At 43.5% G+C, this 27,823-nt stretch overlaps 1 protein-coding gene across 1 annotated transcript; it reads left to right on the top strand.

Annotated features, from left to right (window-relative positions):
* Positions 1–27,655, top strand: Mtfr1 (mitochondrial fission regulator 1). Its single transcript, XM_040740846.1, is given in 11 exon segments — positions 1–229; positions 10,702–10,843; positions 15,110–15,208; positions 17,121–17,156; positions 18,089–18,232; positions 19,484–19,599; positions 21,796–22,028; positions 23,884–23,955; positions 23,958–24,126; positions 24,819–24,987; positions 25,790–27,655. Coding segments are annotated over 10 exon segments (1,173 nt in total). The 5' UTR covers positions 1–229; positions 10,702–10,777; the 3' UTR covers positions 25,859–27,655.
* The last annotated feature ends 168 nt before the right edge of the window (positions 27,656–27,823 follow it).

Raw genomic sequence — 27,823 nt, forward strand, 5'->3', positions numbered from 1 at the left:
CCTGCGCACAGACACGCGGAAAGGTAGCCGGCGCGGCTGGGGGCGGGGTGGAGGCAGACCACGCCTCCAGCCGGCCGCTCCTGAGCCCGCCCCCAGGCCGCAGAGAGCCTCTCACTGGTCAGCCTGGGCCCGGCCAGGGGCGGGGATTGGCTGATTGGCAGAAGGTCCCGGGACGGCCAATCTGGAAGGTTGAGTAGCTGGGGAAGGTACGGGCTGCGGAGCGGCAGAGGTGAGTGGGGCCCGGGACGCGTAAAAGCGGTTGGTGACAGGGGAAGGGGGCGATGGCTGCCACCCCGGACCGGACGGCAGCAGGAGGCCGTGTGAACGCGGCGCGGGGAGACGGCAGGACGGAGCGAGGCGGCGGGAGCCCAGAGAGGAGGGCAGGCTTCCGCCTCACCCGCGCCCGGCCGGCTGAGCTCCGCGGGCCGCCGGCCTGGCTCCCATCCCCCGCCGTCCGTGCGGCTTCCCGCGCCGGCCTCCAGGCGGGGATCTGGGCTGTGCGCGCTGTGCCCTGGCTGGGTCCAGGCTGGGGAGGCGGAGCACGGCGACCCAGGACGTTCAACCTGCTCCACCTGGCCCCAGGTTCCTGTCAGTGACGGCTCGCAGCCCTGAGCTGCCTTCCTTAAGGGTGCGAAGTGTGAGCAGTAGACAGGTCCGCAGGCAAACTAACCCGACTTTCCCCCGATGGTTTGTTTTGTAACTGGTCTCATGTATCCCATTATGGCTTTCGCCTTCCGAAGTAGTTGAAGATGGCCCAGAAGTTCTGATCCTCCTCCCTCCACCTCCCAAGTGCAAAGTTTTAGGTTTGCTTCACCACTCACAGGAAAAAAGTGGGAACTTCAGGACATTTGGAAATTATATTAAATAAAATTTTAGCGCTCACTTTTTTTGTTTTGAGACAGAGTTGCTTGCGTCTCTCTTACTCCAGGCTTGGGTGGAATGCACTATGTAGATTAGGCGGGCTTACAACTCTAGGTCACCCTCATGTCTCAGCCACCACACCCAACTCCATAAATAACTTTTTATGGGAATCCAGTCACATTTATTTTCGTAGTGTATGTGACTGCTTTTACATTACAATGAGATAGTCACGGAGGTAGTGACAGATTTAAAAGATTTACTGTCTAGTTTGACAGCCCAGGCTGGCCAGCCCCAGCCCCCCACCCCCATTTTGATTTGAGACAAGGTCTCACTGTGGAGCCCTGGCTGGCTTGCAGGTTGATATATGAACCAGGATGGTCTTGAACTTGTGGGGACTCCTTGCCTGTTTCTCTAGTGCTAGGATGCTATCACCTCTTCTAGCACCGCTGTTTCTTTTTGGTACAAGGCTTTGTGTATTCCAGGCTAGCCATTTGTTGCCCAGACTGGCCTCAAACTCCTTATACTGCTTCATTTTCCAAATGCAGGGGTTATAGGCAGATGCCACAAGGTGTGGCTGACTTTTTTGCTTCTTTGTTTTTGCTATTTCAAGATAGGGTTTCTCTGTGTAGCCTTGTCTGTCCTAGAACTCGCCCTGTAGACCAGGCTGGCCTCAGACTCACAGATCCATCTGCCTTTGCCTCCTGAGTGTCTGGATTAAAGGTGTGCACACACACACCACCACCACCACCACCACCACTTTAAAGTCAGGATTGCCCTATTTGCTATGTAGACCAGGCTGGCCTCAAACTTAGAGATCTTTTTGCTTCTAATCATGATAGCTGGGATTAAAGGCTCAAGCCACCATACCCACCAACCTGACAGCTAGATTTTTTTTTAACTTTTAAGAAGTTTTGATGAATGGAGCTTGGTGGCATACATATAATTCTAATCTCAGCACTTGGGTAACAGAGGCAGGTGGATCTCTGTAATTCCAGGCTAGCCAAGGCTATATAATAAGACTCTTTAGTTTTTTTTTGGAACAGGCTTTCTCTATGTAACCCTGGCTACCCTTAAACTCACTTTGTTGAACAGGCTGGCCTCGAACTCAAGAGCACAGAGATCTGCCTGCCCCTCTCTCCCGAGGTTTAAGGAGTGGGTAACCATGCCCAGAGTAAGACTGTCTTTAAAAGCCCAAGTCTTGGCCGGGTGGTGGTGGCGGCGCACGCCTTTAATCCCAGCACTCGGGAGGCAGAGGCAGGCGGATCTCTGTGAGTTCGAGGCCAGGCTGGACCGATAGCCTCCGAAACAATACAGAGAAACCTTATCTCGTAAAAACCAAAAAAAAAAAAAAAAAAGCCCAAGTCTTATGTTGTTTTTTTTAAATAAACTCAACATAGTAAATACTAACTTAATATATAATGGCAGTACACTGGGAGTTGAAACAGCCAGGCTTACAGAATGAGACCCTGTCTCAAGAAGAAGAGGAAGACAAAACAAACCAGAAAATGTATTCTATTGATTTGAAAAATTACCAACAATGCAGAAACAATCAAATGGGGGGGGGTCTTCTTGTTCTGAGATGTTTTCAGTGTTACGTTTTCCTCTGTAGACATCAGGAACCTATTGCACCACTGTTTCATTGTGGATCCGTGGTATGTGCAGATAGATTTGGAGCACAGTGAGGACGGCACGTATCTTCCTCTATTACTTTCCCTCTAGTTTTTGAGACAGTTTCTTACTGAATCTGGATGGAAGCTCAGGATTTCAGCTGGGCTAGGTAGCTGGCCTACAAGCTATTGGTCTGTATACCATTATCACAAATTTTCAAGGAAAAAGTATGTTTAGCTCTACATGTGTATTCATACACAACCTGGGAAACAATCTGCAGCCTGTTTTAACAGTATTTCTTTGATCCCTAGGGCCCTTGTAAAAAAGCTGGCCATGGTGGTATGCACTTATAATATCAGCTCTCAGGAGACAGACTGGAGGATTCTGGGCTCATAGGCCCTCCAAGCCTAGCTAGTTGGTTATTCCAGCCCTATGGGAGACCCTGCCTCAGAAAACCAAGCTGGTGAGGGATGAGGACTGTGCTTATCTGTGGGCAGAAGGATAAATAATTTAGAATGTAGTTTATACTATAGAATTACTAGACTGATGCTGGTTTAATTGAAGCAGGGGTTGGTTGTAAGTTCTTGAAGATCTGTGACTTCACTACGCATGCAGAGTTAACTAGGTTTCCAGTCCCATTCATGATTTCCCTCTTTTGAGAGCTGTTGGTGACTGACGAAGTAATCACTACTGTACCTGTAGGGTTCCTGTGCCATGCCTGTCATTGTTATGTTTCATAGCAGGGCAGGACTGCTGGTTGTTTTCCTCCTTAGGAAGTTTTCATGGCACTTCTTGGTACCATGAATGTTAGTCCTCAGGGAGGAGACTTTCAGGTCAGATCCAGCTAGGGAAGAACACACCAATGGTTATTCAGTACTAAATGACTAGCCCCCAAACCATAGACATACGAGTAACATACAGACTGAAGCAGATTGTATTCATATATCTAGAATATATGTTGTATTAGTCTGGGTTTTCTAGATGAACAGAACTGATAGTACATGCATATGGGTGGCTGTGATCCCAGTAGTCCAACAATGGCTGTCTCCTGACAGAAAGGTCAAGGACCTGATAGTTACTCACTCCATGAGACTGGATGTCTTAGTAGCCTCAGTCTGGTGCTGGAGACCTAGAGAGTTACCAGTCTTTGGTCCACATTGCAATCCCAGTAAAGTGGTTCTAATACTAGTGAAGATTCTTTCCACTCCAGATGATCCAACCAAGAAAAATCCCTCACAGGTGTGCCCAGCCATACCTAGGTTGACAAGATTAGCCATTGCATATGCACACTTAAACTTATATGCATGCACACATATGTATATATATATGTATCAGTGCTCTGGGGGCAAGCTGGATGGCTCTTGAAATACAATTCCCAAAGTTGTCTTCTGACCTTCACACATGTATATATTTGAACACACACAACACACACACACACACACACACACACACACACACACACACACACACACACACACACGCACTCGGAATGCTATTAGACAGAGGGAATTTAAAAAGAAGACTACTAGATCAAATCAGGTTTTCTCTAAGAGCTAGTATATGTAGAATTCCTATTAGTGAAAGTCATTGTGATTGTAGCAAGGTTTTTGTTTTTTCCCTAGACAGGGTTTCTCTATGTCGCCCTGGCTCTTCTGGAATTTGCTTTGTAGCCCAGGCTGGCCTCTAACTCAGAAATGCTCATGCCTCTGCCTCCTGAGTGCTGGGATGAAAGGTGTGGGCTGCCACCTGGCTGATTGTAACGGATTTTAAGTGTTTCCAGATTAGATCTTTTTAAGACTTTTTTTTAAAATTATGAAACATTAGCCACTTTTCTCATTGGGGTGGCTGAGTACTTGTGGAGGAGGAAGGTAAGGGAGGAAAGCTTTTGAGGGGACATTCTTTTCTGGCGGGGCAAGCATGGTGTCAGAGTCTCCCTGCAGCTCTGGATCTTGAAGTAACTAACAGTTTACTGACTGACATCCCAGACGATTTTGGTCAAGGACTCCAGCACTTGGGAAGGGGCTACTAACATTCAAGCAGGCCTTACTCCTTCAGGTTTTTTTCCCTTTAATTTTTTATTACATTTTAATTTATTTTTTATGTGTTCTTGAACTCTTGATTCCCCTGCCTCAGCCTTCTCCATACCAGCGTTAGAGAAACACCACCACATCAGGCTTGACAGCCACTTAACAACTGAGAAACTGTTACACACTGCCCCAAACGCCGAGAAACAGTGTCTTTACAAACTTAGTAAGCCCAGAGAATAAGAAAAGCAATTTTGGCATATTGTTTTAATGTGCTGATGTTCAGAGAAATATATGCACAGGAGGGTCTTAATTCTGGCCGATCAAGAAGCAGTAAGACCTGAATTAGTATAGCAGACAACGGTGAGGTTGAAGAGAGTATACTGAGTTTCTGGAGTTACCTTTATGACTGTCAGAGTGTGACTGGAGGAGGTAGAGGGTAGCAAAGAGATAGCAGTGCATGGAAAGGAAGGCATAACTGCCAAATTATTTACAGTCACAAAGGCTTCTAGTAATAGTAAAGACAACGAGACGGTATCTGGTGAAGACAACTTGATCAGTTACAGAAAATGAAAGGAAAAAGAATAACTGGCAATGTAGATGCGATTTTTCTCAAATATGAACATATGGACAACAGATTTGGGAGGAAAGTTTAGAAATTCAGTTTAGATTTTGTTATAAATGCAGGTGGGAGAAACTAGGAAATAGTGATAGAAGTAATACGGGTGAAGAGAGAACTTCTGCCACGCAAGGCATTTTTGGTGATGTGAGACCAACACAGTGACTGGGTAGAGGAGACCTGAGCATTTGCTTGGAAAGAGGGACAGCAGAGACTGAGGGTACAGTAAATGCACAAATGCAGGGTGTGGCAGGGCACTATGAGACTTTCCTCAGACGACCGTCAGTTTGTTGCTTTATCGGCTGAGAAAAGGAGGAGGAATACCCCTTTAAGGAACAGCCCATTTTCTGCTGTCTTTTGGAGACTAAGAAGTACAGTACCTTGTCACCTGTTTCTGGAAAGGCACACCATCCAGTGGGAAAGTGAAGCGAATGAGGGGGAGGGGGTTGGGGAGATGGCATGCGCACACGGTGTTGAACTGGTTCTTCTAGTCAGAAACCAGCTACAGTCACTAACACACCCTCTCCGCCTACCCATCATCAAGTCATGGTCTGACCACCTTGTTGGGTGTCAGGTTTTTGTTTATTGTTTTGTTTGAGACTGCATCTTGCTATGTAGCCTCCACTAGCCTTAAACTCAATATAGCTGATTTTGGCATTGAATTCAAGGCAGTCCTTCTGTCCAGGCTCCTAGAGTACTAGGATTTTATTGCTACTTTGGAGTTTAGACTTCAATCACAAGGCCAGAGCAGGGAGCCAGGCATGGTGGCTCACACTCATTTGGTTTTTAAGTATCCGTTTTATGTGTGAGTGCATGTATTAACATCATATGCAATGTCATACTCCCAGAGCCAGAAGAGGTTGGCCGATCTCTGTGGACCTGGAGTTACAGGTGGTTGTTACCTATGCCGTGTGGGTGCTGGGAAGTGAAGTCATAACCTGGGAGTGGCTCACACTTGTAATTCTGTTGCTTAGGAAGTAGAAGGAGAAGGATCAAGCCATCTTTGTCTACATAGTAGAGTATAAGGCCAACCTGGGCTACAAGATGCCTTGTCTCAGAAAAGCCCAAACCTATCAAAACCAAAACAAAACAAAACCAAAAAACTGGAGGGGGAAGAAAATTAGAGGGCATAGTCAAACCGTATGGCTAGCTTTGGAAGAGCTGGTCTGGTGAGTGTAGGGGAGAAGAGTTAGAAAGATAAAAATGTGTAAATTAAAAAGCTTAGTAAATTTGTACAACCCCATTGATGGAAGTAGGATTTATGAAATTCTAAAGTTTCAGAGAAGAAATAACTGAAAATAACGGCAAGTCTGTGGGTGAAGTGGTCCTTGGATGCGCCGGGTACAAGAACTCAAGGGTGAAACTGGTTGGGGGAACTGCTCAGTTGGCCAGGGATGCAGTTCCTAGGAGAGGCTCACCTGTGGTTAAAGCCATTCAGTACTGTGGAATGGAGGGGAAAAAACTATGGCCAAGTGGGTTACCAGATTGAGTGAAAGCTAGCCTGAGCTTAAATTTGTTATCCTTCTGCCTCAGCCTCCCTGATGCTGGGAGTTGGGCTTTAGATTTCTTTTCTGATGACCTGGGGTTTTGTGCAAACTACAATTCTCAGTCCTAGATTTGGGGTGTGTGTGTGTGTGTGTGTGTGTGTGTGTGTGTGTGTGTGTGTGTGTGTGTATGGGATGCACCATACCTAGGTCCTAGACTTGTTTTTGTTGTTGCTATTTATTTATTTGTTTATTTATTCTGGCTGGCCTGAAACTCACTATATAGACCAGAGCTCCATCTGTTTCTGCCTAAATTTTGGTTTTAATTGAGAAAGGAACACTTTGAAACATGGCCTATATAGTAATAACTATATAAGGAAGAAGATTGCTTTGTCTGCTCGGTTCAGCTTTAGTAGTTTGACAAATGTCTTTCTATACATAAGAAAAACAAAAAGTTGAGGATTTTTACAAAAAAGCCGAAACCACACCGTTTAGAGAACATTGTTCCTAAGAATATGAATGGACTGCCCTTCAAGTCAGTATTTAACTACATGTGTATTTTATAGTGTTCTGTGATCTGTTGGTAACCTTTAAAAGCACTACAGAGCATGTTTTAATACAGCAAAAATTTTCCATTGTTGTATAGCTTGTTCAGAGGCTGGGTGTGGTGGTGCACATCTTTAATTCCAGCACTTGGAAAGCTGAGGCAGGTGGATCCCCATGAGTTGGGAGGCCAGCCTGGTCTACAGAGTGAGTCCCAAGCTAGCCAGGACTATGTAGAAAGACAATGCAGAGCTCTAGCAGCCTCAAGCATGGCAAACACAGATGACAGGTTTTGCCCCCTCTCTTTCCCTCGTCCTTGCTAAAAACCATTACATTCCCAAAGCCAGCCCCCAAGGTCTTTTCCCTTATTTGGCCACTGATTCATTCCTGAGACTAAATACCAAGGTCCAACAATCAAAATGTATTATTTGGCTGCCCTGACTAACCTATTCAGTCTGAATTTACTAACTCACCCTAGCACAGACTTCCCCTTTATCCTTAAAAACCCACTCCTGCCAAAAAAAACGCCCACTGCTGCTGCTTGCTGTCTGCTTTGCCTGATCCAGAGGCATCACCCCCCCCCCCACACACACACTTGCCCTTCCAGGGTAAAAAATAAATCTCCTTTGTGCTGAGAACTTGGTGTCCGGATGTGTCCTGTACGTACTCCTGAGGGGCAGCCCAACCTCCCCTACAGATCCTGCAGGCCTCAAACAAAAGACAAAGCAGAGGTTGCATTTTTAAAACTTTGAAGTATAACTTAGATTCTTGAAAAGTTTGTAAACATCTTGGTGAGTTATTGCGAAGTCAACACATGAGTATCTGTGCCAAGAAATAGAACAGTGCCAGGAGCCAGGAGCTCTGCTGGGGCCTCTTACCAGCCACAGCCCCCTTCTAGTGTTGCCCTTTTTTTGAGGCAGGGTCTCCAGGCTGGACTCAGACTCACTGATTTCTGCCTCCTCCTCCTCAGGGTGCAGGGATGACAGGCATGTGCCACGTGTTTTAGTACTCCCTATTTATGTCTTTCTGAAAATGCGCATCATCTGTGTGAAAGTTAGACTCTTCCAGCACTGACAGGAGTAGTCACTAGACTAGTCAAGTGTGCAGAATTGCCTTTAGGGAAGGACTTGAAGACTTAGTGAGAGTCACAGCTGGGTGACAGGATGCCATCTTCTGGCCTTTTTCAGGCACTGACATACGTGTGGAATGCAGGCATACTTGCATACAGAGCATAGAAATAAATCTTAAAAGTCGAGGGGTCATTCCTTTGCTACATCCTCTGCTTGAGGTTTTTTTTTTTTTAACAAAGGGGGATTTCTGGAAAGAAACATTGACAAGTTTAAGGAAATAATGAACAGAAACCTTTAGAAAAGTCTGTAGAAGGAGCAGTAGTTCAGTGGCTAGCCAAATTCCCCTGAAAGAATGAATGTGGGCTAGGAAAACTCACCAGTGAGTTATTTGTTGTGTGTTTGGAGTTGGGGGGGGGTGTTCTGAGGAGCACAGTGGAGGTCATTGGGTCAATCTCTATAGTTGACTGAGTCAATATGTCATATGACTATATATATATGTGTGTGTGTGTGTGTGTGTGTGTATCCTGTTGGTTCTGATTTTCTTGAGAACCCTGGCCAATACATTATTAAAAAATAAAGAAATCTCACTGTATAGATGGCACATACTTACAGAGAACTCAGGAATCAGAGGCAGGAGGATCAGAAATAACAGGTCATTTTAGTTTATGCAGTGAGCTAAACCTGGTTTGAAATACATTAAATCCATCTGAAAAAAAGAATAATGCAAACAAAAAACAAAACGAAAAAAAAACAGCTGAGGACAGGGAGATAGATAGCCCAGTTGGTAAACACAGGGACCTGCGTTTAATTCCCAGAACCCAGCTGAAAAACCTGAGCAGGGTAATGGGTGTTCTTAATCCCAGCCCTAGGAAGGAGAGAAGGCAGATCCCTGGGACTTTGAAAGAGAAGGGGTACAAAAAAGACACAGCATCTGGGATGGCACCTGACAATGTCCCCTGACACCCACAAGCAGGTAGGTGCTCATGCACTTGCCCTCACTCAACACAAAAAGATGTATGTACATAGTTTTCTATTCATAATTATTAATGCTCGAAAGTAATTGATTTCTCCAGTGGATGACTGAATAATAAACCGTGGCACATTCAGACAGGGCAATATTCATAGAAATTACCTCTTAACCCTGATACAATGCGGAGGAACCTTAAGTGTATCATACCAGGTGAAAGAAGCCAGGTTGGAAAGCTGTGGACTGTAGGATGCCAACTGTGAGACAAATCTGAAGGAGTCTAAAGGACCAGTGTGCTCAAAAGGATATTAAATTATAGTAGAGACTATAGTCAGGGACCCTGAATTCAAGACCAGCCTGCTCTACAGAGTGCGTTCTGGACAGACAGGGCTACACAGAGAAACCCTGTCTTCAAAAACCAAAAAACCCAAAATCAAAACCAAAAAGTTAAAATTTGTGTCTGTTTATAGTGAGACAGGGTCTTGTTGTTTGGCCTAGGCTGGCCGGAAGCCCTCATTTTTCCTGTGCCCCGGGAGTGTTGGAATTATGGGAGTTGTACATATCTATATTAAGTTAATCTAAAAAAAATGATGGTCGGGTGCTGTTATGTTTTATTTGTGGACAGGATAATACTGTATAAGCCAGGGTGGCTTCATAACTATGACCATCCTTCTGCCTCAGGCATGAAGTGTTTTGTGTGTGTGTTTTTTTGTTTTGTTTTGTTTTTTTGAGACAGGGTTTCTCTGAGTATCTCTGGCTGACCTGGAACTCATGCTGTAGACCAGGCTGGCCTTGAACTCAGACATCTGCCTGCCTCTGTCTCCCAAGTGCTAGGATTAAAGACATGTACAACTACAGCCAGCTTGTTTTGTGTTTGAAAGACATGATTTCTTATAATTTAGGGTGGCTTTGAACACCTGGTCGTCCTGCTTCTGTCTCCAAAGTGCTAGAGCTCACCATGTGAGCCTCACCACATCCAGCTGCTTTGTTAGAATTTTTCCCCCATCCATTTCTGTTTTGACAGTTTTGAGTCCGTGTTTTTAAAATTCTATTGACTCAGAGACTTATTCATATAACCCGTATAAATCAAGGTGACACTACAATGTATCTGACCAAAGGTCTAGTTATGGATAGTTTATAAAGTAATAAAGATGTACATGTTCTGGTTAGTGTTGGACATGCAGCATGACTTTACTATTACATACGCTGTGTCATCTCAGGACTTTATTATTATTATTATTATTAGAGAGCAGGGTTTCTAGGTAGTGCTGACTATTCTGAAACAGTGTAGACCAGGCTGGTATATATAGAGTTTGCCTGCCTCTGCCTCTGCCTCCTGAGTGCTGGGATTAAAGGTGCGTGCTAACATGTAAGCAAGCTGAGAATGTGTAAATTTTTTCTCTGATTTGCACACCAAGCTTTGAGGTGTTGTATTTGAAGCTGACTTTGTGAGACATGTAACAGTAGAAATTGTAAGTAACAACGATCTCATCTTAGCACTCACTATTTGCATTGAAAATTTCAGTGTGCTCTATGGACCATGTGCTGCTATGGATGCCTGAAGCATTTGAGTTGCAGCTTGGGAAGACGCAGACACCTAAATGCTGGGCTGGATTAAGTGCCTGATGAGGATGGTGATTGAGCGAGTTGGGGTCAGCATGCAGTCGGTGAGTGCTCACAGTCCATCCTGAAACTCCAGACTCTTCTGTTCTCAGACTTTCCTGAGAAAAATGATACCAACTTTAACAACATTTGTATTTATTGCTTGTGTTCTGTGATTTGATTACTAATTAAATCACAGAAGTGGGTCTGTTCCCAGCATGGTGAGGTAGTAACTTTCTAGGTTATGCTCAAAACCTACTATTGTAAACTGGGTAGTGGTGGCGCATGCCTTTAATCCCAGCACTTGGGAAGTGGAGCAGGCAGATCTCTGCGAGTTCGAGGCCAGCATGGTCTACTGAAAGAGTTCCAGGACAACCAGAAGTGTTATACCAAGAAACCCTGTCTCAAAACAAAACAAAACCCCCAGAAAACAACTTATTGTAATTACATGACCTTAAAAACAATGTACTCATTAAAGAAGAAAAGGATTAAATCTATAGAAAATCACTGGTTTGGCAGTTTATAACTTTGAATGTTTTTAAGTTAATGTTAAGTATTGCAAGTAAATGATAAGAATGTTGTCCTAAAATGTGACAATGGCTAGAGAGAAAATTTAGTCTATTTAATTCTATGCATAGTTTTTTTAAAGAAAAGAAAGATAAGGTTTATTTTATAGAAGTTATGATTTTATTGTTTTTTTCTGTTTTACATATTCAAGGTCTGAGTATGTAGCCCTGATTGTCCTCGAAGTTAATGGGTAGGCCAGGCTGACTTCAGACTCAGAGATTTTCATCCCTGAATAAGAATACTTGCCAGTATAGGTAACCAGGGATTAGATGGCAGTCTGTCTGGATAGAGCAGCAATGGAATGAAGAAAGGGCAGACACATGTACAATGAAACTGAGATCAGGTGGTTAACATGCATTGTGTATTTTCTCAAGGACTTGGCATGAAAATGAGTTTGGAATTAGGCTCTACTTAGATATTGTGATTAATGATATGGATTTCTCCCCCAAAATGTTATATGTACATGTTGATTTACAAATAATTTCAGGTATATCTCTGAGACTCAAGCTATATCATATAGTTTGAAGAAAATAATAGAATACAGCTTATTTGACTAAGTATTTTCTTTCAATTAATAATATAGATTAGTTTCTAATGGTTTCCTATAGTGAGCAGAGACAGATGACAGCTTCAGATTCTAGCTTTGTACATCAACACTTCTGCAGTAACATGTCACAATGTGAAAAGGACAAATTGCTTTCCTGTTGTCTCTTCCTTGCTGTCATCACTTTCAAACACTGTTGCTAAATGTTATGGACTGTCAATACAAGGCATAGGCATGCACAAATATATAGATATAGAAAGTTGTTTTTAAGCAATTTTTGTAGATAAAACAATATATAATTTCTCCTCCTTAGAAGCGAATTGAATTGTCTGATTTATTAATTAGATCAAATGTTCTAGTAATGACAGTTTTCTCCTTGCTTTCTCATACATCTGCAACAAATCTGATGACAGTTTCTCTCTAGAGAGAGTCTGCCCTTCTGCAAACCAGAACACCGACAAGCCCAGTTCAGCCCCAAGGAAGGGGCGGAGAGGCGCTTGGGTCATGCAGCCCCCCAGTGCATAGATGGTGACTTTTCAGTACCATCTGTTCACTGTTTCTTCCCAGCCATTTACAATTTCTTCCCCACTGTGAGGGCTGTATTAAAAAACAAAAACAAACAAACAACAAAAAAACCCAACAGCATCAAAAAACCGACTTCCTGGAAGTTAGTTGTTCTTTCCTCTAGTGTCTTAACCACCTAATGGAGGCTGTGACTCTTCTTTCTAAATACTCCATTCACACTAAGCACTGGGTAATTCAGCAAGATCAGAAGAGCAACATTATGTTAGGTACAGTGTGCTTTAAAAAAAAAAGACACGAAGCAATCTGTTCTAACCTTGTAGGCAGAATCTAAACCGTTTACTTATTCCTTATAGTTGACAGCTGGATCACTGGCCTCTTCTCTGCCCTTCTTTGCCCCTGGCAGCAAGCGGGTGGGAAGATACTGGAGAGGGTTGCTCTGGAGGCTGGCGAAGCCCTGGCTCCTGACCTGGACAGGTCCTCTCTGAGTTTTCTTTGTGAACTGTTTATCGTCTTCTCTGAGCAGGAACTTGTTTCCTAGAGAGGCGGAGGTTCACTTCAGACTAGGCAATTGTCACATTATGATGCGCAGATAACGTTCCATTTCTCCTGCATCATAGTAGAGTTTTGGCTTCTTACTAAATGGGGGACTAGAGAAGAAATGACTGAGTGGTGTGGTTAGCGCTGCCCTATGGGTTTTGCTTTAGAAAGTCAAGACCTGTTAAAATGCACAAGGTAAAAAGCGTAGTGACTGTTTTATAATGACTCTATTGTTTCTTGGTTGGTGATCCTTCTGTTGTTCTGAAGAACTAACTGTGAACCTTTCTTCCTGGTCCTCACAGAACACAGACTGCTAATGGCCCTCCTTGGGGCCATTGACACTTGGCTTTAGGCTTGGGCACTTTTGCCTCTTAAATTCTTTGAGTAATAATTCATATTTTAATTGTCTGCTCACCCAAATTTCCAAGTTGTGCTATCAGTTTTATTTGCATTTATAAAGAAAAAATTTCAGGTTTTGTTGACTGAATTCTCACAGGTAAAAGTTAGTGAAACTGGGCGCATATATATTAGAAAAGCTTTTAAAAAGTTGCAGCAGAATGGGACTGATCAAGACCCCCTGAATGTGGGTGTCAGTGAGGAGGCCTAGGCAATCTATTGAGCCTTGGGTAGTAGATCAGTATTTATTCTGGGTATACAAATAGACTTTGGGTGCCCATCCAACAATGAGAGATGCACTCTCACCCTGGACTCTTGGGGGAAGGTCTAGATGAAATGACAGACTATGGACACCCCCATGGAGGGCCTCACTCTCCCTGGGGAAATTAGGGGATGTTGGGAGGGGTTGGTGGGAAGATGTGGGAGGAGGGGAGGGAAAGGGAGAGGGACCTGGAATTGACATGTGAAGCAACCTTGTTTCTAATTTAAATTTAAATTAAAAAAAAAGTTGCAGCAGATACCTGAGGGGGTACCATTTGTACCCCATAAACTGATTGCTAATATATGCTTAGAGAATGGTGTGAGATGTTTGGGTTAGTGCTCTAGCCACCACAGTAAATGGAAGCCAACTGCTGCTCATAAAGTTCCATTAGGTTAATTAGTATTCATAATTACATTAAGATATATTAGCATAATTTCATTCTTTAAATTAGAATTTTGGCTGGCCTTAAAATGGGAACTGTGTCCATTTTTATCTGATTGTGTTTATTTAGTATTAAAGGATAATAGGATGTGAAAGTTTGGATTAAGTATGATTGTTTTTTTCTTTGAAAATTGCTTCGTGCTGTATTGCACCCTGCACCCCTCTCTCTAGGCTTTCAGCTGTAGCACTCTCCGTGCCTAGGTTTTCTGTGTAACAGAAGGTCATGTTCCAAGTGTAGTTTGTGTGACTTAACATGATGTGCCTGGGCTTTGCTTACGGTGTTTTAAGTATAGTCCAGGATACTGAATTAACTCACCAGAGAGGTATCCCTCATTATGGCAGCTCCTAAAACTCACATAGCATTTTTATAAGAATTAAAGACAAGGCCCTTCAAGAAGGTACCAGTGTGACTGGATTTGTCCCCACTAACATTTGGTCTGTCACTTTTCACATAGCAACTAACATTCATGACCCCAAATCATTCCTCAAGCTTCACACTGATTTTGTATTTAATTTGAAAAGTTACCATAGCAAAGGTGGCTTACGTTTTCAAAGTCATAAATTTTTAAAGTTCTAAAATTAAAAATATGGTAAAATAGTTACAGTGGCATTTCCTCTATAGAAGCATAAGAAAATAATTTGTACTCCTAATACAATATTATGTTAAATTTGCTAGAGGATATTATTGGGCTGGTGAGACCAGCTCCACAGGCGGAGTACTTGCCCAAGGGTGACATCCTGATCTGATCCTCAGAACTCGGGGAAAGTAGCAAGAGGGGAAAGTAGCAAGAGAGGAGACCCGACTTCTCTCCACATGCAAGCCAATACACACCAACACCAAAAAACTATTCTATATTTCTATATAGTATCTTATATGAAGCTTTATCTCTTTAATACCAAGTATCTGTCTGTCTGTGTAGCTATCCTTTCAATTTTGAGTTGAGAAATACTAGCTTATTTCCTAGAACATTTAGGTTAATGTGATTAATGTGTTAGCATGCACTCAGTAGGCTAATGTTTGAGAAGTTTTGTAAATTTTTGGTTTCCCTATTTCCTTAGGTACTTTGGTCTGGAAAACCATATGGTTCATCTCGAAGTATCGTAAGGAAAATTGGTACCAACTTATCTCTGATTCAATGTCCAAGAGTTCAGTTTCAGGTACGATTTTGTTTTTCAGATTTCCATGGTAATATGTGCTTTAGAAAAGTAATGGGCAAGGTGTTTTAGAAGTACTGAATGGTTTTTGAGGCTTTCTCCTATCAATAACATTGAAATAGAGAGGATTAACAGCCAAGGTCTTTCTAATTTTAGTTCCTCTGAAGTGATTATTCCAGATCCTTAACATTTATCCTCCTTGAGAAGCCTAGGGGAAGGTTAGGAAACCTGTGATGAGACAATTGTTAATTCCCAGGTGACCTTGAACTTTTTTGGCCTTTGGGTGGTTATTTAATGTTTTGCCTTCTTTAGCTCCTCTGGTTCTAAAGAAGTTCTTTTTTTTTGTTACTGCTTTAGTTTTGTGGTTGTTAGGGGTGACCCAATGGCCTTAGGTATGCTAGGCAAATACTCTACCTTTTGTTCTTACATGTTTTTTGGGGTCAGCAAGATACCAAGCATGACGAGTTTGATTCCCAGGACCCTCGTGGTAGAAGGAGAAAAGTGACTCTTTTAAATTTGTCCTCTGATTTGCACGCGCCGCGCGCGCGCACACACACACACACACACACACACACACACACACACACACACACACACACACACACAATAAATAAATGTAAAAATCACAGGTGTCCCGTCCCCAGCAGTGTCTGTTCATCACTGTGAAGAAGAATTTGAAGGTTTGTGTTTTTGTGGATTTCTCAGTTGTATGAAGTAAAAACAAAAGAGCTGTGTATACACACTCCTGTATCCCAGTGTTTTGGAGTCTGAGGTAGGAGTGTCAGGAATTACAGGCTAGCCTGGGCTACATAATGATACCACGACCATGTTTCTCTAACAAAAATGGAAATAAAAATCAAACCCTGAATGGAAGTGTGCATTTTTTATGTTTCAACCTTAAGGACACAAACGTACAGGTGATCACAAACACTAGCATAATTTAGAATAACTTTGGTGGGAGCTGATGGTAGGCTGGTTAGTTTGAATTCCACCTTCTGCAGTTGTAATTCAGTCTTAAATATTCTGTCTGGTAATTCTGTTCCAGACTGTTTTCTTGAATTTTGAGGAGCGGTGTTTATGGAATTGGAAAAGTTCTGTAACTACACAAGTAATGAATTACATTTTTATTACAGATCACCTATAAATCTGGAAGCAAAATGGATACTTAAAGATAATGACCCCCTTTTCTCTGACAAACTGGATGTTTGTACTTTTTGCTAGGTGTTGTATTCTTCCTAGAGAGATACTAAGCAAGCAAATACATTAATAAACACAGGGTTAGAATTAGGATTAGAAATGTCTGCAAAAAAACCCCACAAAGCCATGTATGGGGAACATAAGCAGACTTACAGTAGCTAAACCATGTTAGGTGTTATAAAGTAATCCAGAGATGAATGGTTAAAAGCATGGGGGTTGATGTGGACATGTTGTATATAAATGCATAAGTCATTTTAGAGTAAGTGACCCAAGCTTGTGTGTTTTGTCTGTATAAGAAGGTTTCCTGGGGGCTGGAAAGATAACTCAGAGGTTAAGAGCACTGGCTGCTCTTCCAGAGATCATGAGTTCAATTCCCAGCAATCACATGGTGGCTCAAAACCATCTGTAATGAGATCTGGTGCCCTCTTCCCTCTTCTGATGTACAGGCAAATGTGCAAGTAGAACATTGTATACATAATAAAAAAAAAGGTGTCCCAGAAGTCAGTCTACCATGGACACCAAGCATTTAGCTGAAATCCATTTCTCAGAATTGTTTTACATTATCAGAATATTTTAAATTAGTCAAGAGTGTTGTGGTAAGATTCTAAGATATTCAGAGTTTTGAGTTACTGTTTTTCAAATTAAGGAATTCAAAACTTTAAAACTGTTGTGCCTCCTCCATTTTCTGCCTTTACTCTTTAATCTTTTCTGCTAACAGTACTTTGACAGGACAGGACCTTCCTCCAAGTTAACAGTAAGTCCTTTGTTTTCAGACGTCTCATCTCATCTGTGCATGCCCATGGCAGGGAAGTCTAAATCGTGCTTGAAGAACTTGGCCTCCAGCCCCCTTGCCAGTGCCCACTTCTCCTTGCGTTGTCCTAGAAATCACCTTTCCTGTGTCACACTTATATCACTCAATAATGGTTCTTTTCAAGAAGTTCCTGAAATGACCTTTAAAAGTCTGGGCTCGGTTTTCCTTTGTCTCTGAATTGAATTTGGCTTACGTTGGGGAACAGCTCATATTGGGAAGAATGTCAGGTCAAGGTGATAGAGACAGATGTTGACCCCCACACTGATACTTCCGTATCATTGATCAAGTGCCGTTTGTTCATATACATGACATAGTCTTGCAGCATAAGAAATATTTAATACGTCCTGGGAGGCATTATATTTTTAGTTTTTGCTTTTACGCGTTAAAAATTCTATTTGTGTGTGTGTGTGTTTCTGTGTTAGTGCATGTGTGCATGCTGTGTGGAAAACATGGAGGTCAGAGGATAACTTTCAGGAGTCTTTTTTTTGTGATTCTCAGGGATCAAACTCATATAAAATTAGAAACAATGTTTGATCCATAATTATCATCATTTATAAAACCCTGAAAATTAGATTGGGGTCCTTAAATGTGGCCTGTTTGCCCCCCTTTTTGTTTGAAGTAAGGTCTGACTGTATAGCCAAGACTGGACTTGACTCCGTGATCCTCTCTCCTTACCGCCAAGTATTGGGATCGTAAGCATACACCACTATGTGCTGACTCAGGTCTGTGTTTTCCTTCCTTCCTTCCTTCGTTCCTTCCTTCGTTCCTTCCTTCGTTCGTTCGTTCCTTCCTTCCTTCCTTCCTTCCTTCCTTCCTTCCTTCCTTCCTTCCTTCCTTCCTTCCTTCCTTCTTCCCTCCCTTCCTCCCTTTTTGAGACAAGGTCACATATCCCAGACTGGCCTCAAACTTTGTGTGTCTATGAGAGTGACCTTGGAGCTCTGACCCTTGCTTCCACTTCCGTCTGCTCCTATGTGATGCTGGGGCCCAGGACGTCCCACATGCTAGGCAAGTACAGACTGGTAAGACATCTAGCATGTATCAGATAAAATCTACTTTTCTTTAAAAAGTTATAGAATTTTCAGCCTTCCTCCAAAATAAAGCATAGCTAAAGACACGGACTTACAGGGTCTGGTGTGTGGAGCCCTGTGTTTACAGAAAGATGGTCCCAGACAGTTCCCAGTATAGGGTTTCTGATGAATGTGTTAGTAAATCTCTTTGGCCTTTTTGCTTTCTTCTTCTTTTATAAATCGAATTGTCTTGTTTGTTTCTTTGACTGGTTTCTTTTCTTCCTTTTGATGCACTGCGGACTGCACTTAGGATTTTGGCATGCTAGACAAACACTCCACAGCTGACCTAGTTCCTCAACCCCTCTTAACTTCACTTTTAGGGAGTTAATGAGCTACTCCCCAGCCCCTCTCAACTTCCCTTCTCCACATTTGTTTGGAAACTTTAAATTGTTAATCACTGACCTTCTGACGCTGACACATAATATGTGAAATGTAGCCTAAATTTAATTCAGCTAAGTTGTTTTTCCCTTAGATACATTTTAGAATACTCTCCTCACTTGAACCAAGAGATGTGTCTTCTTTTTGTTTTTGAAGACAGTCACACTGTGTAGCCATGGCAGGCCTGGTACTCACTCTGTAGACCAGGTTGGCCTTGGATTCACTGAGATGCAACTGCTTCTGCCTCCAATCGTTCTGGGTGATCTTAAATGCAGTCAGGTTGGGAATATTAACCATCACTAGCGCTAGTGCACAGATGGGCTTGACAGTGTGAACATCACATTACTAGTGCACATAGTCATTCACCACAGATGGGCGTGAACATCACCGTCACTAGTGCACACAGTACTCACCACAGGTGGGGTTTGCTTGTTGACTCTGTGCCCTCCACATTTGCTTCACTAATCTTTTCAGGAAACAGTGGCATCTTTTTTAGTTTGTTTTGGCTACTAGAGAGCTCAGCGCCTTAAGGATGCCATGAAAGTGTCCCACTGCTAAGATACATTCCTAACTCCAAATCAGATTTCTAATACTTACAATGTTAAGCTTTGGATGAGTGAAATAAGAGTTATGAAGTGAGAATTGGGTAGGGTTAAATTATAATCCAGAGGTTGTGACCAGAGCTTGGTAGCATGTGACATGACTAGTGAGCCCCTACACGGAGGCCTGCCTTGCAGCTTCTAACACAGGACTGATGGTACCTCTTTGCTTTTAGTCTTCTGTCAGAGTTTGCAGATAAAGGCCTTCTCTCTTTGTGACTTCCAGCTTACCAGCCATGCAACAGAATGGAGTCCTACCCCCGCAGGGGAGGATGTGGTGGCGTCTTTTGCTGATGTTGGATGGGTAGCTACAGAAGAAGGAGAGTGCTCCACAAGACTCAGGTTAGTCTTGTGGGTTCAAGGCTGGGGTTCAAGGCAGCGTCTGCTGTTTCCAAGGATGTACGGGAATACTTTAAGATCTGGGTTTGATAGCTTGCCTTGCTCTCTTTTTCTTGAACAGTCTTCTTTGTTCTTTGCCATTCAGGAGGTTACATGCTAGCAGGGAGGTCAGAAGAACCATCAGTTCTAGGTAAGGTAGCTACAGTAGTTATAAGAGTTTCATTGGAGCACAAGGATCCATCAGATCATAGAGAATTTGTGAACTTGGAAAATGTTTCTTAATTGTATCAAGAGGAGTTGGGGTTACATGAGGGAACAGTGTTAGAGACCTGTTCACTAGTCAGTCAATCTAAGAAAGTTACTCAGTGGGCACCAGAGAGCAGACACAGTCAGGCAGTGGACACAGGTCCACTGGAGGAGATCCTGGGGGACGTCAGGCAGTGGACACACGGGTGCACTGGAGGAGATCCCTGGGGAGGTCAGCAGTGGACACACGGGTCCACTGGAGGAGATCCCAGGAAGTCAGGCAGTGGACACACGGGTGCACTGGAGGAGATCCCTGGGGAGGTCAGCAGTGGATATGTGGGTGCACTGGAGGAGATCCCGGATGTCAGGCAGTGGACACACGGGTGCACTGGAGGAGATCCCGGGACGTCAGGCAGTGGACACACGGGTGCACTGGAGATCCCTGGGGAGGTCAGCAGTGGACACACAGGTCCACTGGAGGAGATCCCGGGACGTCAGGCAGTGGACACACGGGTGCACTGGAGGAGATCCCGGGGCGGGGGGGGGGGGGCAGGGTTACTGGTAGTATAAAGTCTACTAAGTAGGTGGAGAAAAATCCCTGCATGATGAGAGAAGTTATCTTGGCTTCTTGAGAAGTCGGTGCTGGAGCCAAATGTTGAGGGGCAGCAGGAGATAAACAGATGGGAAGGCTCCTTCAAACATTTTGACTTACTCATAAAGAGATTTGAACAAAACACCCAGATTCAGTTCCCAATGCCAAAAGCTAAGAGTCATTTGTACAGCTCTCATGCAAAAATAAAACATCGCTATCAAGTTAAGCAAAAGTTAAATTGAGTGTTGCAAAAGGGCATGACTAATACCTGTGATTAGTAATATTTGATTATTTAAAATAAGCATGGTGGCACTGGCATGTGATCCCAGGACTTGGGGGCAGAGGTTGGAGTACCCCTGAAAGCTACTGGGCCGCCTAGAGTTTTACATCCGCCAGAGCTGCTCAGTGAGTGTGACCCTTCCTCAAAAACTGAAAAAAGAAAGTCTGTGAGTACCTGTGACAGAGAAGATGTGAGGAAAGTGGTTTGAATACTGTGGCAGTCGTTTATTTTCTGTCTAAGCATAGCTGGGCTGGAGCTGACACCCAGCCCAAGCGTCATGGGGCTAACCTTGCTGAGGTCTGTGGTGTGTGCTGCTACATTACCCGCTCTCACTAAACCACTGGGCACTGCACTGGTCTGAGCACAGAAGGTGGCTGAGGCTTCACTGCCCTCGGCTGCTGTGGACTGAGTTTGCCTGTGGTATTATTAGCCCAGCCAGCCACATGTCCCCCAAACTGCTAGAGAAACTGCAAAGTGCCGCCCTTTGAGTAGCACAGGTCAGCTTCCAACTTACTGTGTAGTCCACTTAGAATCAGTGATCTCCATACCAGGGATTATGCTTGCTTCCTGTGCTCATGAAGAACTCTTCTGGTTTTGAAGTGTTCCCAGTGATTGGCAGATCAGAGCCCAAGCAGTGGCGTTTTCAATGTTGAGACTTCCACGATGTGGGTATGAGGGAGAAATGACATTAATGATTCCCTCTTCCTTCCAGTTTCTGGCATGTGGTATATTGTCCCCAAATTTCTTGTTTGATGTGTTCTGACAGATGTGGGAAATGCTGGCACCAGAGGGCAGAAGCCAGGACCTTAATGAAGGGCTCATATATTTCTGGTTTTATCTCTTGGTTATGATTAGATTATCATTTAGAAGATGAGAATTTTCTTAGTTGAAGCTGGAACAAAACGCAGGCCATCAGGAACCTTTCTGGGCTCTGTGGTGCCTCTTGATGGTGGATTAGCACCACTGTAGACAGAGAAGGAGTGGGACAGTGCTGACCTTGGCTAGAGATGCTGGCTTGTGTGGGTGTCACTCATGTCTCCTTAGCAGTCCTGTGATGGCCATCTTTATGTTTTCCTTGCAGGGCAGAGGTCAGGTCCAAGTCTCCCCATGAGGATGACCTTTCTTGCTTTGAGAAGCCCCCGAGCAGGCATGTTTCCTTACCAAACTTGTCTCAAGATGAGCCTCCCCCAAAGACAACACTGGCCAGTGAGGAAGCCTTGCAAAAGATCTCTGCACTTGAGAATGAGCTTGCTGCCCTTAGAGCTCAGATTGCCAAGATTGTGACCTTGCAGGAGCAGCAGAGTCTTGGCGCAGGTATGTGGCTCCTGTATTGGCCTGTTGTGACTACCCAACGGGAGGGTAGGACATTGTGATATATTAGTCTTCTTCAGTCCATCTAGTGCAGAACCTGATGATGATGATGATGATGTATGTGTGTGTGAGAGCGCGTGCTCCGGTGTGTGTGCGCTTGCGCTCCCGTGAGTGCATGTGCGCCTTTGTGTTTGAAAAGACAAGGGAATAATCTTGGCAAACCCTGAAATGCTTGCTGAGGTGTGCTGATGTGAATGGCTGCTTTATAGGAAGCTAAGCTCCCTCCGTCTGGTAGCCACATCTCTCAGACATGAGGACAGCCAGTGACTGTGGCTTTTTGTCTAGTGAAAGGAACCAGTTTCCGGGTGGGACGTGTGCTGAGTGGTAAGCGTCTGATATTTTACCTTGCTTTCCTGCTCGAAACTGGGTCTAACAGTACCTGTGTTAGTTACCATGTCCTGTGCCAGTAAGTGTGGAATGCACACAGCAGGTGCCTAATGGCTTCTCTTCCTCTTGTCCAGGGTAGAGATGAGATTCGGGACTTTGGATCTAATACTGTTGGTTTAATTAGTGTGCCACTTTTTTCCATGGAGAACCTTGATATCCTAGCCTGCTAGTTGGTTGGAAAGTAGTGCTTGTTTTTCCTGTTGTTTCAGTCCTGGGGAGACTTTTTTTTTTTTTAATTTAAATTAGAAACAAGCTTGCTTCACATGCCAATCCTAGCTCCCTCTCTCTCCCCTCCTGTCCCCACTCCACTCTCCAAGAAGGGTGAGGCCCTTCATGAGAGATCTGGAAAGTCTGTCATATGATCTGGGGCAGGGCCTAGGCCCTCCCCCATGTGTCCAGGTGGAGACAGCATCCCTCCACGTGGAATGGGCTCCCAAAGTCCATCTGGATGACAGGGCTAAATGCTGATTTATTGCCTGAGGCCCCAAGGGATGCTGAGGTCTCCTCACTGACACCCACATTCAGGGGGTCTGGATTAATATGGACCTGTGTCTGAGTCGTGTTGGAATGCCCATGCAGTGTGGCTTGCTGGGAAAGGTGCTTTGGGTACTGGGCACTTGAAGGTGAGGTGTGGTCTTTCAGTGGTTTGCATATCACGTTCTGACTTTCTCTTCTGTTATCTTGGAATTGTTTTCTTTACCTCCCTCTGCTGGTAGACTAGGAAAACAACATAAGTAGGAGATAACGGGACTTGGTTGAGATGTCTTAATTGTAACCTGCATACTCCCAGTAAAACTCTCAACATGTAACTGTCGCCCCAAGCCCTCATCAGTATAGTTCTGCAGCAGAAAAAGCTAACTTTGAGTTAGGTGAAACAATGAAATGTAGGCTTTTTATTTCCTTAACACTTCATTACTTTTTTGTTTGAAAATTAAGTGTAACACTGTTTTGTGGGACAAGGTTTTCCTTTGACTAGCCTGGAATTCATTATATAGATCAGGTTGGCCTTGAACTGGTGTGATGTTCCTGCTTTGTACTCCTAAGTGATGGTAGTATAGACATGTACCAAAGTACATAGCCAGTATGGTGCAAGTTTTTGTGATACCTAAATAGTCGTGCATTGTTTTGCAGTGTATTGAGAACAAATGTTTTTGAGTATAGACTGCTTTATATTTTTGCTATGAGTGATTATGCTGTGTATCACAAGCATGAGTCTGAAATCTCAAAAGCACCTTTGTTCATTTGAATGAGACTATTCCATTGGGTGAGTCTGGGCCCAGTGAAGTAGGAGTCAGATTGAGACATTTCTCAGAGTAACTGAACTGCATTGTCCTCAGAGATCTGAGGTCCCGTTTAAGGATACTGCTTTTAGGAATATAGAAGTCTGTTAAATACTTTGTTTCTTCTGTAGGTCACTTAGATTCTTCCACTGTGGCACCACCCCCTCCTCCCCCACCCCCACCCCCTCCACCTCTTCCCCCTCCCCGGCGCTCCACCAAAGTATGTCTGCAGTAGACCTGATTAAAGAGAGAAGAGAGCAAAGACTCAGTGCTGGAAAGACTTCGACTAAGAGCCACCCAAAGCCGCCGGACATGCCAAATATGCTAGAGATCCTTAAAGACATGAACAGTGTGAAGCTCCGGTCAGTCAAGAGGTGAGACCCCCCCCCCAACTCCTGCTCCTCATCTGCCTTGTAGGGCCAGAGTCCTGAGTCTCAGAACCATTTGCAGTGACTTCCACGAACCTTCAGGAAAGGTTAGTAGCTCCAACAGCTCCTCCATGGCAAGCAGCCAAGGGCAGGCAAAGGCTGTACCTTAGTCAGGGTTCTCATTTCCACCAAGGCTCATCCTCTAGACCAGGCTGGCCTCCAACTCCCAGAGATCCGCCTGCCTCTGACTCCCTCCTGAGTGCTGGGCTTAAAGGCGTGCGCCATCACTCCCTGGCTGTAAACTCATCTCTTTAAAGATACCCTATTTAAAGAAAAGGTTCCATATGTGTGTGGAGGTCAGCAGGAGCTGGTTCTTGCCTTCCATGTGAGTCTTGGAGTGTGAGCTCAGGTCATCAGTCTTGGTGGTGGGGACTTGCTGAGCCTCTCTCTAGCCTACATGTAGATTCTTTATTGTGAGTACTCAGTGGATACATGCTACTGCCCCTCTCCTGGAGCACTGACACTTTAGAGGATGAACCCGACTGTCCCAAGTGGCTCTTTATCTGATATGCACTCTCATGTTGTGCGTTCCCTCCTGCTGCTAGCAGTGGCTGGGTCACCAAGTAACTGGCGCCCACAGTATGTGAGGGACAGTCACATACTGACCTGTCCCTCTGGTTTCTGCTCCCTTCTCAAAGGTCAGAGAAAGATGTAAAGCCTAGGCCAGTGGATACTACTGACCCTGCTGCCCTCATAGCAGAGGCCCTGAAAAAGAAGTTTGCTTATCGGTATCGACACAACAGCCAAGGGGAAGTTGAAAGAGGAATTCCAAAGCCAGAATCAGAGGCCACCTCAGAGCCAGCCCTGGTGAGTATTAGCACATTTGTATTCAAGTCACCCAGGTGTGTCCCCTGATGATGCACTGGGTCCTGTTTTCTGCCTACTTGGAGATTGGAGCTAGCTGGGTGGGAAAGGTAACCCTTTTGCTTGTTTGAGACATGAATCCAGATGGGCCTTAACCTTGGTATGTAGCACAGCTGGTTTGCAGCCTATCTTACTACTGCCACCTCCATGTGCTGGGATTAAACTAGTTGTGCTCCCGTGCCCTGCTTTTGTATTTCTGCTTTGCTCACTGTAAAGTTAGTTGTTTGGAAACCCAGAATCTACAGAGAAACATAGGGAAAAAAGCAAAGTTCCCCCTGAATCTCCCTTCAGGCTTTTATTTGTATTCAAGAATAGTGAAGTAAAATTCAACCTGGTAGCATATTCATTATGACAGTGTTTGTATTCAATTTCTTAAATTTTTATTTATTTATTTTTATGTGCATGGGTGTGAGGGTTTCGGATCCCCTGGAACTGGAGTTACAGACAGTTGTGAGCTACCACGTGGGTGCTGGGAACTGGACCCCGGTCCTCTGGAAGAGCAGCCAGTGCAGCTGAGCCAGCTCTCCAAATATTAAAAGTTTCTCAAAATAAAAGAGGAGCATTTTCTCCCAGAAGCAGCCTGTGAGTTTTCCTGGTTGAGAGCTGCCATGGACTTGGAAGGTATGAGCCACGCCTCAGAGACTGAGCAGACAGCGCCAGCACTAATGCCTTTCAACCTCTTGTTTGCATGAAGATACCCGCTGACCTATCTCATGCGTCTCTTTTTTTCCCTTTTCTTTTCCAGTTTGGCCCACATATATTGAAGTCTACAGGGAAAATGAAGGCTTTAATTGAGAATGTTCCAGACTCCTAATGAACAATGGGTTCAGAAAGACTCCTGGTTCACTGTTGGCTTACAGAGCTGAGTTTGGTAGTAGAGATCACCAGTATTTAGTAAATCCCTGACTGTAGTGGTCATTGGTCTCCTTCTTAGCCTAATTAGAGGAGTGAGAATAGTGACAGCAGCAGAGTTGGTTTGGCTCTTATGAGACGGTCAGTTCTGGAGCTCTCCTTAACACACGTGTTATGACATGTTTTTAATAGGTAGCCAGGGTTCATCTTCCAGCCTTGAAAATATCTGAAGGCTTCAAAATATAGACAGGTCATTTGTGGATGTTGCTGTTCATTTTTCAATTCTTAACACTAATATCTGTGCAAATGTTTTATCTACACACATTTGGATATAAAACAGTATGTAAAAACTTGTAATGAATGGCATCAATGAGGAAAGTTATCTTCATCTTCATCTTGAGTTTGCTGGTCAGGGATGGAACAGCTGGTTTACCCTGTTACTAGAGTACAGTATTGGATATGGGAATGCCTCTAATAGGACTTACATATGTTCTCACATTTTCTTTTCCTCCCGGAGCTGAGTTTACATAAGCAGCAGAAGATGTTTACTGCTTAGTTTCCATGATGCTTTCTGTTAGAGGGACGTGAGGGCCAGGAAGGCTGCTTAAACCTCACTACTACCCAATTATTGGGTAGCAAATGTACTTCTCAAGTAGTAACAAATCAAATTACTGAATTAAATTACTTTTTAAATAAAAGTCAGAATGTATCATCTTTCTTTTCAGTTTAATGAATGAGTGGCCTCATAAAGATGATTTATTGCTAACAATTGTCTAAGTTTACTATTGCCATGATTGAACACCATGACCAAGAGCAACTTGGGGAGGAAAGGGTTTATTTCACTCACAGCTCCATATACCAGTTCATCATCAAAAGCAGTAAGGGCAGGAACTCACGCAGGAGGCAGGAGCTGAAGCAGAGACCATGGAGATGTGCTGCTCACTGGCTTGCTCAACCTGCTTTCTTATGGAACCCAGGACCACCTGTTCAGGGATGGCATCACCCACAATGGGCTGGGCCCTCTTCCATCAATTGCTAATGAAGACAATGCCTTACTTACAGCAGGATTTATGGAGGCATTCTCTCAGTTGAGGGTCCCTCCTTTCAGATGACTCTAGCTTGTGTCAAGCTCACATAGACTAGCCAGCACAATACAAAATGTCAGCATAACCAAATTTATAAATCTTAACTAGTGGTCAAAATATCCTTTATAATGGATCATTACTGACTAGGTGAATAAATTCCCTTTAAACTGTTTATCATTGGTCAGCTGATGGATTGTATTATACAGATAAACCCGAGGTGTCATTAGAAAGCTGAAGCTGCCTTTGTTATCTAGGGCTTGAAAGGACTTGTTATAATTTAAAGTACTTAGTAAGTTTTCATGATTTGTATGTAACGTCAGAATCTCTTACCATGAGTAAATATTTGGATTATTTAAATCTAGCGAGTAGTGTTCTTCCCAGGATAATTGAGATGGGAAGTGTAGATAGGTATTTTAAGTTATTGAAAATGTGTTCTAAATCTTGAAGATTAAGCTGTTTTTCAGTTTATTTAGTTTAAATTGTGATATGTTGTTGATGTATGTTGTTTCTAAATGTTTTATATGGTTTAAAAACTGTCTTTTATGAGATTCAGAAAATTCACCTGACCACATATTTTGACCTAAGAAATTTATATTTATATCAGTATTGAATTTGGCTAGTATTCCAACATATGAAAGTTACTATTTTACAATAAAGCAAGCTGTTGAATTTTCTTTTGAGTATACTATTATCTATTTGTACATTTACATCCCTTCTCTTTCCTTTGCAACTGACATTCTTTGTGTTGACATGTTGCTTTAGGATAACTTCTAATGCATTTTTAAGCAGTGATACATTCCTTAATGTACTGTGTTATCTATCATTCACTTTTCCTCTTGAGA

This window comes from Mesocricetus auratus, unplaced genomic scaffold, assembly GCF_017639785.1.
Source record: "Mesocricetus auratus isolate SY011 unplaced genomic scaffold, BCM_Maur_2.0 Super-Scaffold_6730, whole genome shotgun sequence".
NCBI classification, from domain to species: Eukaryota; Metazoa; Chordata; class Mammalia; order Rodentia; family Cricetidae; genus Mesocricetus; species Mesocricetus auratus.